Below are 16086 nucleotides of genomic sequence, written 5' to 3' on the forward strand. Positions count from 1 at the left end.
GCCCTTACCCAAATTAAAAATTTGGGGCTACAACATTTTAGTGGTAAAAATATTCTCTTTCTTCACCGCATAATGGTATAAAATTCTGTAAGTAACATGTAGTGTCAACATGCTCATTGCACCCCTAGATGAATTCATTGGAGGGTGTAGATTGTAAAATGCAGCCACTTATGGGGGAGGGGGGTGTCTGCTGTTCTGACACCTCAGGGGCTCTGCTAATGTGACATGGCATCAGCAAACCAGCAAAATCCAAACTTCAATATGGAGCGTCTTCCCTTCTGAGCATTGCAGAGCGCCTCATAAGTAGTTTTGGCATACTCAAAATTGCATAACAAATTGTGTTTTTCATTTTCTCCTATTATCCCTTATGAAAATTAAAAACTTGGGGCCAAGGCAAAAAAGGGCAATTTTTCATTTATTCAGCCAAATGTTATGCAATTCTGAGAATCGTCTGAAGGTTAAAAATGCTCAACACACCCCTAGATGAATTCCTTGAGAGGTGTAGTTTCCAAATTGGTGTCATCTGTGGGCATTTGTGCTGTTTTGGCAGGCTCTTCAAATGTGACATGGCATCCGCAATCTATTACAACCAAAATTGAACTCCAGAATTCAGTTGGTGCTCGTTATCTTCTGAGCCCTGTTGTGTGCCCAAAAAGAAGATTTCCATCATATATGGGGTATTTGTGTGCTCAGGAGAAATTGCACAACAAATTTTATGGTGCACTTTCTCCTGCTGTGAAAATTCAAAATTTGGGGCCAAATCATTTATTGTGAGAAAAAGTAAAAATTTTCATGTATTTCCTTCACATTGCATGAATTCCACATGAAGGGTTAATAAACTTATTGAATGTGGTTTTGAGTACTTTGAGAGGTGCAGTTTTTAAAATAGTGTCACTTTTGGGTATCTTCCATCATACAAGACCCTTAGGGTGGTTTCACATTAGCGCTTTTTAAGCGCACGCACGGCCGGGGGTAGCTCCGCCCCCGAGCCGGCTCTCTGCCCGGCGTGCCCGCCCCTTGCTTGTAGCGCCGCCTCCTAGCGGCGCACCCTATCTTTAGCATAGGGTGCGCAGATCGTGCGCTAGTTGCACTTTGACCTGCGCTGCGCACTTTTGACGGTGCGCCGTGCACGCCAAAATCAAACTTTTCGGATTTTGGCGCGCACGGCGCACCGTCAAAAGTGTGCAGCGCAGGTCAAAGCGCAACTAGCGCACAGCCTGCGCACGATCTGCGCACCCTATGCTAAAGATAGGGTGCGCCGATCGCAGGCGCCGCTGTGCGCTAGGAGGCGGCGCTACAAGCAAGGGGCGGGCACGCCGGGCAGAGAGCCGGCTCGGGGGCGGAGCTACCCCCGGCCATGCGTGCGCTTAAAAAGCGCTAGTGTGAAACCACCCTTAGTCACTTCAAATGTGATGTGGTCCCATAAAAATTGGTTTTGTAAATTTTGTTGAAAAATTGCTGATACTTAACCCTTCTAAAAAAATTATGTTTAAAAAAATGATGTGGATGTAAATAAGACACGTGGCAAATCTTATTAACTATTTTGTGTGATATACGGTAAATATCTGGTTTACGGGCATAAAAAGATCAGCCTAAAAATTTACAGCCAATATGAAGTACAAAGTACCAAAAATACAAAAAATTTCTCAGAATCAATGGGATCCGTTGAAGCATTCCAGTTATTACCATATAAATGGACACTGGTCAGAGTTGTAAAATTTGGCCTAGTCAGAAAGGTTAAAACAGGTTTTGGGTGAAGTGGTTAAAAGTCCCACCCCTCAAATACTTCAAAACTGGCATCAGGAAATTGTCTAATCCTTCAAGTGCTACACAGGAATTAATGCAAAGTTGAATGGAAAAAAAAAAATTGTAAGGTTTACTCTAAAATGTTACTTTAGCCCCAATTGCTTCACTTTCACAAGGAATAGCACAAATAAAAACAAAAACAAAAAAAAAAACAACTCCACAATTTGCTACCTAGTTTCTTCTGAACACAGTGATACCCCTCATGTAGTCAAAAAGTTCTGTTTGAACACACGTGGGGGTTGGAAAGGAAGGATCACCATTTGAATTTTGAAACACACGTTTGGCTGAAACAAATTGCGAGCAACCTTTTCACAATTGCATGGCCCCCAAGGCACCCAAACAGAATAAAAACGCCCACAAGTAACCCTATTTTGAAAACTACACCCCTCAAGGATTTTTTCCAGGGGTATAGTGAGCATTTTGAACTCACATGTGCTACACATAATTTGATAGCATTATATTCTTTATATTGAAAAAAAATTTTTTTTCACGATAATGTTGCTTTCGCTCCAAATCTTTAACTTTTGCAAGAGGCAACATGAAAAAGTGGACTGTAAAATTTGTTACCCACTTTCTTCTAAGCGTGGCAACACCCCACGTCTAGTCAAAAATGTCTGTTTGAACCCATAGCAGAGCTCGGAAGGGAACAAGTATTTGGAATGTAAATTTGACTTGAATAGATTGCAGAAACCATCTCATTTGCATAGCCCCTGAGGTATCAAAACAGGAGAAACCATCACAAGTGACCCCATTTTGGAAACTATACCCATCAAGACATTCATCTAGGGGTGTGGCGAGGCTGTTTAACCAGTAGGTGTTTTACAGAACTTTTTAAAATGTGGATGTGAAAACAAAAATTACATTTTTTCTGCTAAAGTGTTGTCTTAGGCTGGTTTCACATTAGCGCTTTTTAAGCGCACGCACGGCCGGGGGTAGCTCCGCCCCCGAGCCGGCTCTCTGCCCGGCGTGCCCGCCCCTTGCTTGTAGCGCCGCCTCCTAGCGCACAGCGGCGCCTGCGATCGGCGCACCCTATCTTTAGCATAGGGTGCGCAGATCGTGCGCAGGCCGTGCGCTAGTTGCGCTTTGACCTGCGCTGCGCACTTTTGACGGTGCGCCGTGCGCGCCAAAATCAAACTTTTCGGATTTCGGCGTGCTCGGCGCACCGTCAAAAGTGCGCAGCGCAGGTCAAAGTGCAACTAGCGCACGGCCTGCGCACGATCTGCGCACCCTATGCTAAAGATAGGGTGCGCCGATCGCAGGCGCCGCTGTGCGCTAGGAGGCGGCGCTACAAGCAAGGGGCGGGCACGCCGGGCAGAGAGCCGGCTCGGGGGCGGAGCTACCCCCGGCCGTGCGTGCGCTTAAAAAGCGCTAATGTGAAACCAGCCTTAGCCCCACAATTGTCATTTTCACGATGGTTAATAGGGAGAATTGGACCTGGTAATTTTTAACACAATTTCTTCCAAACACGAAGTTTCCCCTTATATGATGAAATACCTCTGTTTGTGCACATGGCATGGCTCTGAAAGGATAAAGCACCATTTGATTAGAGCGTAAAGTTGACTGGAATAGATTAGGAATGCCATGTCGCATTTACAGTGCCCCCAACATGCCAAGACAACAGAAACTCCGTCCCATTTTCAAAACTAGATCCCTCAAGGAATTAATCTAGGGGTGTACTGAGCATTTTTAACCTACAGACGATTCACAAAACTTTATAACATTTAGATGTGAAATAAAAAAATTACGGTACATTTCTTCTCCTAAAATACGGTTTTAGCACCAAATGTATAATTTTGCAAGAGGGGCAATAGGAAAAAAAAAAAAAAAAAAAAAAAAAGGATCCCATAGTTTGTTATATAATTTTTACTGAACGTGGCAGTACCCCATATAGGATTGTACACTACTGTACTAAACACATGGCACGAATCTGATAGGAAGCAGCGCTACTTGGCTTTAAGAAAGCAGATTCTACTTGAATAGATTGTGGGCCCAATTAGCCAAGCACCTGAGGTACCAGATCAGCAGAAGCTCCCCAAGGTGACTCCTTATTGGAAACTCCACTGCTTAAGGAATTCATTTAAGGCCGTAGTGAGTATTTTGAACCTACAAATGAATCACAGAATTTAACATTGGGATGCGGAAATAACATTTTAGTGGTAAAAAATTTAATTTTGGTATTTACTACAAATCTGTCAATTACACAAGGGTTAATGGGTGAAAATGGAACCTACAATTTATTACGCAATTTTTCCCAAACGCGGTGATGTCAAACTATTTTTAGGTCACACGTCAGGGCTGTGAAGGAAGGAGCGCTATTTGGAGCACAGATTTTGCTAGAATAGTTTGCTGGCGACATTTGCAGAGCCCCTAGAGTGCCAGAACAGCAGAAAACCCCCAAAAGGATACCCATTGTGAAATTTTCAATTGAAGATATGCCAATTTAGTGCCCATATACAGTGTAGACCCCATATATTGTAGTGCCTCCATACATTGTGCCCAGTTAGTGCTTCTGGTGACATGCACCCCTGTAAATTGTTAATTGGGCTCTCCCCGCTACAGTAGTGCCAAACATGCTTAATGTTGTTAGGGCACAGTGGGGCTCAGAAGGAGGTGGGCATTTGGACGTGCAGATTTCACTAGGTTTTGTTTGAGGGGGTATTGGAAACGTGTCATTTTTCCAGTGACAGATTATGGACCTGAGTGGGGACAGGTTTCGTGCTGAATAAATTAGGGTTTTTATTAGTAACATTTTGAGGTACATAACATTTTTGATCATTTTCAGTATAAAGGCTGGTATCACATTTGTGTTCTCTGCTGAGTACGTACATCGGGGTTTCCATGTAAATCCCACAAAAATAGGATTCAAACCCCTGACGGAGTCACCTACCATAATGAGGCAGCTAGAGACACTTTGGACTCAGTTTGGCATCTTTGGTGGTATACTACGTTTTAGGCATCCACAGAACTGTGGTCAACCATATTTGTACACTAAAAAGACACCTACAATGATGGAACCTCGCCGGAACAGAGACCCGACAAAGTCCAAAGTGACTCCATCCTGCCTCATAAGTGAGTGGTTCAGTTAGGAATTTTGTATGAATTGTGGTATTGTTTGATTTACACAGAAACCCCGACATAAGCAATCAGCAGAGTGGAAGATAAATGTGACCCAAGCCTTAGTCCGATTTTTTTGGGAGGCAGAATGAGCAAATAGACAGCAGTACAAAAATAGTTCTTATTTTTATTTTTGTGCTCCGTGTGGTATAAGTGATAAGGCACATTTATTTTTCTGGTCAATGTGATTACAGAAATACCAGATTTTTATGGTTTTTTTTTTTTTTTTTTAATTCTTTGCTGCCATTACACAGTAAAAATTATTTTTTTATAAAAAAATAGTTATTTTGTCACCTTATTCTGAGAGCTGTAACTTTTACGGCAAATAGAGCTGTACCAGAGCTGTATGTTTTTCATCGAAATTTTTCAGACAGAATGAACAAAAAATCAGCAATTCAGTTATTGTTTTTATCTTTTTTTTGCACTGCTCACCATGCGGTAAAACTGACAAGACAGATTTGTTCTTCGGGTCAGTACAATTACAGCAATACCATATTTATATTGTTTTATGCTTTGCAGACTAAAAACTATATTTTACAAAATTAATTTGTTTTTGCAGTGTCATATTCTGAGAGCTGTAACATTTTTTGCCCGAATGAGCCATATTAGGGCTTGTTTTTGCAGGACGATTTGGAGTTCATTTATACCTTTTTTTACTGTTGACTTTTTGTTCCCTTTTTAATTCAAATTTTTGTGTTCACCTTGCAAAACAAATAAGGTGACCGTTTTATAGACTGGGTCAGTCCGGACGCAACATGTCAAATGTGTACTTTTTTGTGTAGCTTTATTTTAATCGCAAATGCTGCATTTTTAGCGTCAAAACAGCTTTTTGTGATTTATTTTTTTAAACTTTTTTCCCTTTTTTTTTTTTTTTTTTTTTTTTATAAATACCAAGGTTGGCCCATGACTTTGTCCAAGTTTTTAATTTTGGCCCTTTGTATATCGGAGATTGACATCTGTGCTTTAGACCGATTCACCAATTGCAATTTTTTTTTTCTGAAAACTTGTTACAAATGTAACCCCCAGGGTGAATTTCAATGTCTGCTAGTTATGTTGACACAATGTTTGTGCCATTTTACAAAACGCTCCAACTTTTTGAAGAAAAAGTCGCAAATACTTGGTCAAAGTAAAAAAAAATGAACCAAACATTTTTGATTTCACAAAAAAAAAAAAAAAAAGAAAAAGTTAGGAAACACGTGCACCGTTTTCAAGATGTCAGTGAAAACCACATGACATAAAAAAAAAAAAAAGGGAAAAAAGGGTCTTAAAAAAAACCAAAAAAAAAACCAAACAACTATATACAAATGATGAATGACTAAAACATTTAATTTCAGGATATCCAATTGGCATAAATGCCAAACTAAGAATATTGGAAGAAGATCAAATCTGAAGCGGACCATACAGATTACCGTAGATGGCTGTCGGCTGAACGATGTGGCGGCCAGTTGTTGGGCCTTCTTTTCATTAGCAAACCAGATGTCTTTATTGTGGCATTATGCACTTGACATCAAAACAAGCCGGCTAATCAACAGAAGTTCAGTGGACGCCGCCAGGTGTAAAGCAGTACATACTCTCTCATTCAAGTCAGATCACTGTCATCAGTGCTAACGGGAATAATTTTTAAACTATAACCCAGAAACATTACTTTTAATCAGCTCAAGAACAGGCCATGTACTCTCATTTCTAAAGTGCCACTTGAAGTTTTTGTTCATGCAGTTTAAAATAGCTGTAAAAAAATGTTCTTGCTCAGCTATTCAAATAATTTTTGGATTTTTCTTCCAGGATACATGGGGCTTCATTTTTATGTCATTGTAATACTCTCGTTATTTGTTTGGCACATATTGGGCAATATTGGTGGGAAAATAAAAATAAAAAAAAGTGTGGTTCACTTTTTTTTTTTTTTTTATAACCACAAAAGAACACTAAATTGCATTTAAAGGGAACCTGTCACCACTTTTTTGCCTACCAGCTAAAAACAGTTAACTTGGTATCAGCTATGCGCCTCGGTTTTGTGTTCCAAGCCTCTCCCTGAACGCTCGCATGGTGCACGCGCCCGAACCCCAGACACATAGGCATTACTGCGCATGCGCTGCCACCCCAGTGTCTCAAACTTCATTTTGGCTGCTTTACTACACGCAGTCGCTCTTCCTCCCCCCTCATATCCGGCACATAGCTTCATATGGTATTTAAAGCACACTGCCAACAATGATTAGACATGGCACCACAGAAGGCAAAGGACACGCATGCACACTACTGCTTTTCGGCTTTGCCTGTAGTTGGGCAACGCACACTGCGCACGTGTGAGATACCATTTCAATGCGCATGCGTTAAATCTGTACGCGATCTCCGATATTCATGGCAAAGAATGCATACAGCAAGTTGAGGAGGGGTGGAGTGAGGGAATGGAGGCAATGCAGATTGGACCAGACCGAACACATTACCATACAGAGCGTGACAAAAAGGTTTTTATGGGTGATACATGGTGAGTCAGGGGTTTCAGAAGTAGTTGTGGAATGCATAGCAGATACCGAATTAAAAGGAAGTCTGTCACCCATAGTTAGTGATATCACCCAATTGTTTGTCTTAATACTGGCACCATCTCCTTTGGACCAGTGGTCCACAGGATCCCTGGGTCTAGGAAGAGAACAAGAGCTGCCGGGTGGTAGGAGACCCAGTCAGCATTGCTGTGCAGCAAGGAGGCTACATTTTCCCTAAATAAGGTAAAAAGAATAATTGAAATGACATCCAGGTCTTTTATGACCTTTTATGAAGGGCACAATATGTGAAATAAATGAAGAAAAATAATAATGAAAGAAAAGGAAGGTAAAGACTAAATAAAGTAACTGTCAACCCAAATTGCTTTTACTAGATTCAACCCTGTTGAAGAAAAAAAAAATCTGAAAATAATTGTTACAGAAAGGAGAACACATCTTTAAAGGGAACCTGTCACCACTTTTTTTGCCTACCAGCTAAAAACATCAGTTAAAGGGAATCTGTCACCCATTTTTAGTGATATCATGTAAAGATATCACCCAATTGTGCGTCCCATAAGGATTCTATTAGGGCTTTTGACTCCCCCGACCCCGCACCTTTGAGGTATAATTACCTTTTTTATCTTGTTGGGGATGTATGCAAATCGCCGCGGTCCGGTCCGATGGGCATGGCTTAGTCGCCTTCTTCCCCACCCCCCCCCTCGGCTTGCTGCAAGTAATCTTCATCTGTGAATATCACAGATAACGTTGGTTTCCGCGCTTGCACATTGTAAAGCCTATGGCGCCTGCGCAGTCTGCTTTGCCCAACTGTGGGCGAAGCATATAATCGCTACTGCGCATGCGCTGGTATTTTCTAGCGCGGTCTATGCCCCGGAAGGGTATCCGTTATCTGTGATTTACGTGCAGCAAGCCGAAGGGGGGGTGGGACGACGGGACGACTAAGCCACGCCCATCGGACCGGACCACGGCGATTTACATACATCCCCAACAAAATAAAAAAAGGTATCTATGCCTTAAAGGTGCGGGGTCGGGGGGAGTCAAAAGCCCTAACAGAATCCTTATGGGACGCACAATTGGGTGATATCTTTACATGATATCACTAAAAATGGGTGACAGATTCCCTTTAACTGATGTTTTTTGCTGGTAGGCAAAAAAAGTGGTGACAGGTTCCCTTTAAAGATGTGTTCTCCTTTCTGTAACAATTATTTTCAGATTTTTTTTTCTTCAACAGGGTTGGATCTAGTAAAAGCAATTTGGGTTGACACTATTTAGTCTTTACCTTCTTTTTCTTTCATTATTATTTTTCTTCTTCATTTATTTCACATATTGTGCCCTTCATAAAAGGTCACAAAAGACCTGGATGTAATTTCAATTACGGTATTCTTTTTACCCTATTTAGGGAAAATGTAGCCTCCTTGCTGCACAGCAATGCTGACTGGGTCTCCTAGCACCCGGCAGCTCCTGTTCTCTTCCTAGACCCAGGGATCCCGTGACCACTGGTCCAGAGGAGATAGTGCCAGTATTAAGACTAACAGTCTGTGCCTTCTCTTTGGGGAGTCCAGCTGTATCCGACAGCCGAATCCTTGCTCCCGCATCTGCAAGATCTGGTGCAGCTTCTCTACCATTCAGTGGGCTTTTTGAACTTCACTGCAGAGTAGAACCCAGAACGCTCAGATGTTTATCATAGTTAATTATTATACAAGTATATCACCAAGTTGATTACTAGAGCTGCAGTAATACAATTACTGAACTTTGTGTAAGCAGGGATGGCGCTAGAAGACCTGGGGCACGAAAGCTAGATTCTAACTACACCACTAGTTCACCACCAGTGTCACACACCTCTCCTGGTTCCACCTCCTACCTCATCCCCCTCAGTCTAATTTTCAGCAAGTTGGGTTACCATGGCAAACATCTGTAACATCACTCTCAGGCATTACTGGCTGGCATTCTGGTAGTTGATGTCCATGCAGCTAACTTTAATGCATCTGACACACTCAAGTCTGCTACATTAGTAGATAACGCTGCTATGCAGGAGAACAGTTCTAACTGCACTCTGAAAAACTGAGCTTTATTAAATCGCTGGGTTACTCTGCTGGCCATATCTGTCTGAATTTTCTGACAAAGCCAGCTATGTTTTAGCACTGGGTAACCCTGCCTAGGATCTTTGGCAGTGCTGCCTTGGACTCCGCTCAGTTAAATCTGCTATACCCTGGACCAGTTTGTCTCAGAACCTCCTGTGTCACTCGGCTCTGTTTCTATGGTTCTTATTTCCCAATTGGACTATGAAAAATCAAAGTCTGTGCTGCATAACAACTGCTCATCCAGACCAAGGTCCTTGAGAATCCACCCTAGTTGAGACATAAAAACAGAAAACTTAAAAGGGTTCTCCAAGAATGTAATAAAATGGCCCCATCACATAATTCAAACGGCAGCCCGTCCTAGTTACGTGTCAAATCGGGCTGCCGTCTGAAGAAACAAAAGCCCCCGAGACCTGTGTGTCAACTGACAGAAGACCAGTATTGCAAGTACATATACCTCTGTGAGCTGAAAATTATGTGACAAGAGAAGAAAAATCTTTTCCTCAGCTGACTGGTCATAGAGGACTGAAGCTTTGTGTTCTTTGTGCTAAAGTCTGCTGGTCACAGGTCTTGAGAGCTGCGTTTCTTTAGACTTCATTCTGACAAGTGACTAGCATTGGCTGCTGTTTGAATTATGGGACAGTAGCCATTTTATTACACGTTTGGAGAACCCCCATCTCCAAAAAGGACTAAATTTGATTTCAAATAAATACAGTGCCTTGCGAAAGTATTCGGCCCCTTGGAACTTTTCAACCTTTTCCCACATATCATGCTTCAAACAAAGATACCAAATGTAAATTTTTGGTGAAGGATCAACAACAAGTGGAACACAATTGTGAAGTTGAATGAAATTTATTGGTTATTTAAAATTTTTGTGGAAAGTCAAAAACTGAAAAGTGGGGCGTGCAATATTATGCGGCCCCTTTAACTTAATACTTTGTTATGCCACCTTTTGCTACGATTACAGCTGCAAGTCGCTTGGGGCATGTCTCAGTTTTGTACATCAAGAGACTGAAATTCTTGCCCATTCTTCCTTGGCAAACAGCTCAAGCTCAGTGAGGTTTGATGGATCTCATTTGTGAACAGCAGTTTTCAGCTTTTTCCACAGATTCTCGATTGGAATCAGGTCTGGACTTTGACTTGGCCATTCTAACACCTGGATACGTTTATTTGTGAACCATTCCATTGTAGATTTTGCTTTATGTTTGGGATCATTGTCTTGTTGGAAGACAAATCTCTGTCCCAGTCTCGGGTCTTTTGCAGACTCCAACAGGTTTTCTTCAAGAATGGTCCATCTTCCCATCAATTTTAACCATCTTCCCTTTCCCTGCTGAAGAAAAGCAGGCCCAAATCATGATGCTGCCACCACCATGTTTGACAGTGGGGATGGTGTGTTCAGGGTGATGAGCTGTGTTGCCTTTACGGCAAACATATCGTTTGGCATTGTTGCCAAAAAGTTCAATTTTGGTTTAATCTGACCAGTGCACCTTCTTCCACATGTTTGGTGTGTCTCCCAGGTGGCTTATTGCAAACTTTAAATTACACTTTTTATGGATATCTTTGAGAAATGGCTTTCTTCTTGCCACTCTTCCATAAAGGCCAGATTTGTGCAGTGTACGACTGATTGTTGTTCCATGAACAGACTCTCCCACGTCAGCTGTAGATCTCTGCAGTTCATCCAGAGTGATCATGGGCCTCTTGGCTGCATCTCTGATCAGTCTTCTCCTTGTTTGAGATGAAAGTTTAGAGTGACGGCCGGGTCTTGGTAGATTTGCAGTGGTATGATACTCTTTCCATTTCAATATGATCGCTTGCACAGTGCTCCTTGGGATGTTTAAAGTTTTGGAAATCATTTTGTATTCAAATCCGGCTTTAAACTTCTCCACAACAGTATCACGGACCTGCCTGTTGTGTTCCTTGATCTTCATGATGCTCTCTGTTCTTCAAACAGAACCCTGAGACTATCACAGAGCAGGTGCATTTATACGGAGACTTGATTACACACAGGTGAATTATATTTATCATCATAAGTCATTTAGGACAACATTGGATCATTCAGAGATCCACAATGAACTTCTGGAGTGAGTTTGCTGCACTGAAAGTAAAGGGGTCGAATAATATTGCACGCCCCACTTTTTAGTTTTTGAGTTTCCACAAAAATTCAAAAATAACCAATAAATTTCATTCAACTTCACAATGGTGTTCCACTTGTTGTTGATTCTTCACCAAAAATTTACATTTGGTATCTTTATGTTTGAAGCATGATATGTGGGAAAAGGTTGAAAAGTTCCAGGGGGTGAATACTTTCGCAAGGCACTGTACATAAATAAAAACAAATATCAAGTTAAATATTTTAGCCCTGAGGTCACACTGAGGTTATGAAGGCAGTACTGGGCATATTTTTAATATAACTAAAATTACAATTTTCTTTTTGTGGGAAGAGGACTATCAAGATCATGGTTGCGATTGGTGCTTTAGAAGAACCTGACAACCCAATCAGAAAGGTTTAAAAAATTTGAATATATATGGAAGATGACAAAATATTTAGTAGCAGCATAATGTGCGCTTACCTCTATTGGAAGGATGTCAATGAACAAACAAATAAACCACCGAGAAACCAAAAGTGTCCACATCACGCCATGCTTGTCTATTAGTTCTGCCACAGCTGGAATCTTCATCTTCACCAGATCCCCAAGCACCTCCTGGTCAGTTTTAAGACCCAACATTGCAGGACTGTAATAATCTGATAAAAATGACAATATTATAATTAACAACAATTAAAATTTTTCAGAAAGTTACATTTAAACAACATTTCATTACAAGATAAGAGACTGAAGGACATCTCTAGTTAAGGGACCCCACATAAAATCTTCTAGGAAACTAAACAGATTAGATGTCCAGAGGAAATGTTTATCCTGTCACTAAAGTCTTATTGCAGTGAAGTCAAGATAAAAAAAAAAAAAAATAGTGGAGCCAGCACAAAGCCTGTCCTTTAACCTGTAAGAAATAATGTCACCGCTATTTCTAGAAAGATGGGACTGATTTATGTAGATACAGTCATGTGTTTGAACATGTGATTTTTTTCAACAGAATCTTATTCTGTCCACGGTGCTGCATATTCGATTCTAAACTATAAAGTGTACAGGATCATTGCATTATTAGTTGAGAACAACAATAATCTACTGGTAACACCAATGAATGTAAATGGGCATCATATATTTTAATGCCCTTTTTACTTTACAATTCCGAGCCTACCTGCCAAGCACCAACTATTATAAAAGTAGGAAAATCATGTTTTGTTGTTATCATAGAACAATGGAAGACTGACTTATTATAGTATAATGAAAAACTAGTACTTGAGATTGCAAATTTCACATTTGTGAAGAGAATGAAGTCTTAAAAGTGACCTTTGACTGGCACTGAAAAGTGACTATACATTTTGTGATGAATAGTCACCATACCTAGTATCATCCCTCTGCCTACCACTGCCTCATCCACTGAGAATGGTATTCCAGTCCTGCCGTGTCCAAGATGGCCATCACAGTCAATGGTATGGGGAGACATGCCAATGCGTCAGTCAGCTCTGATGCAGGATGAATAGAAAACCGATCTCCGCTGCAAACAGTGGGCACCAGATGGGTTTACCATATATAAAAAATGAACAGTCACTTTTCAGTTCCAGGATCAAGGATCGCAATAAGCATGATCTTAGCGGTCAATGAATGACAACACCCTTGTCCAAGAAGACCAGGTTTAGGCATCTGGGTGTAAAGGAAGGCGAGCATAATAACGTTTACAAAGCACATTTTTGCAAATATGCATTTGAATTTAATTTACATGAATGACAGTCTTCTAAATGCTACTCTACATTAAAAATGACATTCTTTATTGCATAGGACCTTGCTCTTAGTTGCTAATATTTTAACACCACAGAACCAAAAATAAGATGTACAAATCCAATGCTAATACTTGTAATCTACTTACATGGAGCTTCAGATCAGTAGTAGCCAGAAATACAATACTAATCTTTAAATTCCTCATTTCCTGGAGCTTACTCTTTTCTTGAAGATAACAAGAGAAGAACATTTACTGTAGCTTCTCACATAGTATCAGATCGCACCAAATTACAGGGTGGTCAAAACTGGGTAACCACAAATGGCTGGAAACATCTCCATCATTGTGAAAAATAACAATGAAATATTCATGTACGAACATAAAACACTGATGTGATAACCTTACATTGTGACAGTAGCGCATAGTGTCTGCGCAGCCGCTTGCATTAGAAGTCAAAAGTTGAAAAACAAGCAACACAATGTGGACAGCCTTTGTAATGGAGTTCACGGGTTCTAGCCAAAGTATTGGCAGTAGCATAGATTGTACTGAAAATGCTAGTTAAAACATGACATTGCCATACGATGCCACCTTTGCTACATGTCAGTTTATAACAATTTCTTAAAATTGTTAAATGGAAGCACCTAAAGGACCATTTACATGAGCCTACATTTTATCAAATACAAAAGGTCCTATCGCTCGTGATAACTATGTAGCGTAACTAGGTTGAGCAATCAAACGATAAAACATAAAACTCTTGTTTGTCATTCACAAGTGCAAAAAATGATCATTGCTTGCTCAAACATTGGGTAATGAAAAACACAAATGGCCTCCAAGAGCTTGAGGCTATGTGCACACGTTGCGGATTCTGCTGCGGATTATGCTGTGGATCCGCAGCGTTCTACAGTACCATTGTTTTCAATGGTAATCTGAAAAACGCTGTGCACATGCTGTGGATTTTTCCGCACGGATTTTCTGCAGGTTCAAATCCGCAGCCTGACAATTTTTTGTGCGGAATCCGCTGCGGTTTCACACCTTCTCCATTGTAGAGGTGTGAAACCGCAGGCTAATCCGCAGGTAAACCACAGGTCTTTTGACCTAAGAATTTACCTGCAGATTTTTCCAAATCCGAGTGGAAAAATCCGCAGGACCTAAAACGAAGTGTGCACATAGCCTAAGAGTGTGGCATGTAACAATCACCTGTTGCATCACATACTACAAAAGTTCAAAACTGCCTCTAAAGTGACTTTTAGTGCAGCGACCGGGCAGCTTTGGAATACTATTAACCTGCAGATTAATCCCATATCTGAGGGTTAATAGCATTTTGGTATATGAGGCTATGTGCATACGCTGCGGATTCTGCTGCGGATTTGGCCTCTGCGGAGCCGCAGCAGTTCTGCAGACAATGTAAGTCTATGTGATTTACATTCCGCTGTGCACATGCTGCAGATTTTCAACTGCAGAAAAGCAGCGGTTTTGAATCCGCAGAAAGAATTGACAGGTCAATTCTTTCTGCGGATTCTCCTGCGGTTTGCCACCTATTTCATTGTCCAGGTGTCAAACCACAGGGGAAAACCGCTGGCCAATCTGCAGGTAAAACCGCAGGTCATTTTAGCTGCGGTTTTACCTGCAGATCCGCAGATACAAATCCGCGGGTGAATCCGCAGCATGTGCACATAGCCTGATAGGTTCCCTATAGGTGCCTATGGGGTTCGTAAACAGATGATACGAGGGATCAGAGCCTTAGAAACATTTAGGTAGAGCAAAAGGGTAATAGTTTGATTAGTGAGGTGATAGGCCGGTCAAAATAAATTCATTTTTAATGCATGATTAAAACTGTGGATACTGGGAATGAATCAAATGGTCCAGAGAACTAATGCAGCCTAAGAAAAGTCTTGGAAACAGGAGTGGAGGGGTTGGGATTATACAGGATGTTAGTCTTAAGTCATTAGACAAACAGAGATCACGGGTAGGGTGGCGAGACAAATGTAGGAGATGTAGGGTGATGCAGAACTGTGGAGAGCTTTGTGGGTGAGCGTGAGCATTTATATTGTAATATTGTATTCTGTAGTAGATGGGCAACCAGTGCAATGACTGGCATAGGGTGGAGGAATTCGTGTAGCAGTTGGACATGAATGATGCTTGATACACTGGTGAGCTTGCTGTCAGTTGGGGGGGGGGGGGAGATAGAGTTACAGTCACTGCTCAGTATGTATTGAGTGGTGACAAGCTGCATGTCTGTGACTGAAAGCAGCGGTGGCCAGGCTTTCAGCTTGGCAGCTGTATGGCTTCAGAACACCATGAACTTGCAGATTAAAGGGAAACTGTCACCTCGTTTTTCAGCTATAAGCTGCGGCCACTGCCTTTCGTGGCTTATCTACAGCATTCTATAACGCTGTAGATAAGCCACCGATCTAACCTGAAAGATAAGAAAAACAAGTTTTATTATACTCACCTGGGGGCGGTCAGGACCGATGGGCATCACAGGTCCGGCGCCTCCCATCTTCATGCGATGTCGTCATCTTCCTTGCTTCGTGTCTCCTGCGCAGGCGTACTGATCTGCCCTGTTGAGGTGCCGTGAAAGGTCAGAGAGGCCCAGTGCACTGCAGTACTTGGCTCTGCCCTCAACAGGGCATATCAGCACACCTGCGCAGGAGCCACGACACGAAGCAAGGAAGATGACGACATCATATGAAGATGGGAGGCCCCGGACCTGAGACGCCCATCGGATCCGACCAGACCGACCGCCCCGGGTGAGTATAATA

General features: G+C 41.6%; 1 protein-coding gene across 4 annotated transcripts in view; it reads right to left on the reverse strand.

Moving 5' to 3' along the window:
* The window catches only part of GRTP1 (growth hormone regulated TBC protein 1), a 96594-nt gene that overhangs the window by 14011 nt on the left and 66497 nt on the right, over positions 1-16086 (reverse strand). For all 4 annotated transcript variants that reach the window (XM_073563538.1, XM_073563539.1, XM_073563540.1 and 1 more), the window contains one exon: positions 12061-12233. In XM_073563538.1, the coding sequence (XP_073419639.1) occupies positions 12061-12233 (173 nt within the window). The remainder of the gene's footprint in view (positions 1-12060; positions 12234-16086) is intronic.

This window comes from Dendrobates tinctorius, unplaced genomic scaffold (assembly GCF_039654945.1).
Source record: "Dendrobates tinctorius isolate UK_male_01 unplaced genomic scaffold, ASM3965494v1 ptg000394l, whole genome shotgun sequence".
In the NCBI taxonomy this organism is placed as follows: domain Eukaryota; kingdom Metazoa; phylum Chordata; class Amphibia; order Anura; family Dendrobatidae; genus Dendrobates; species Dendrobates tinctorius.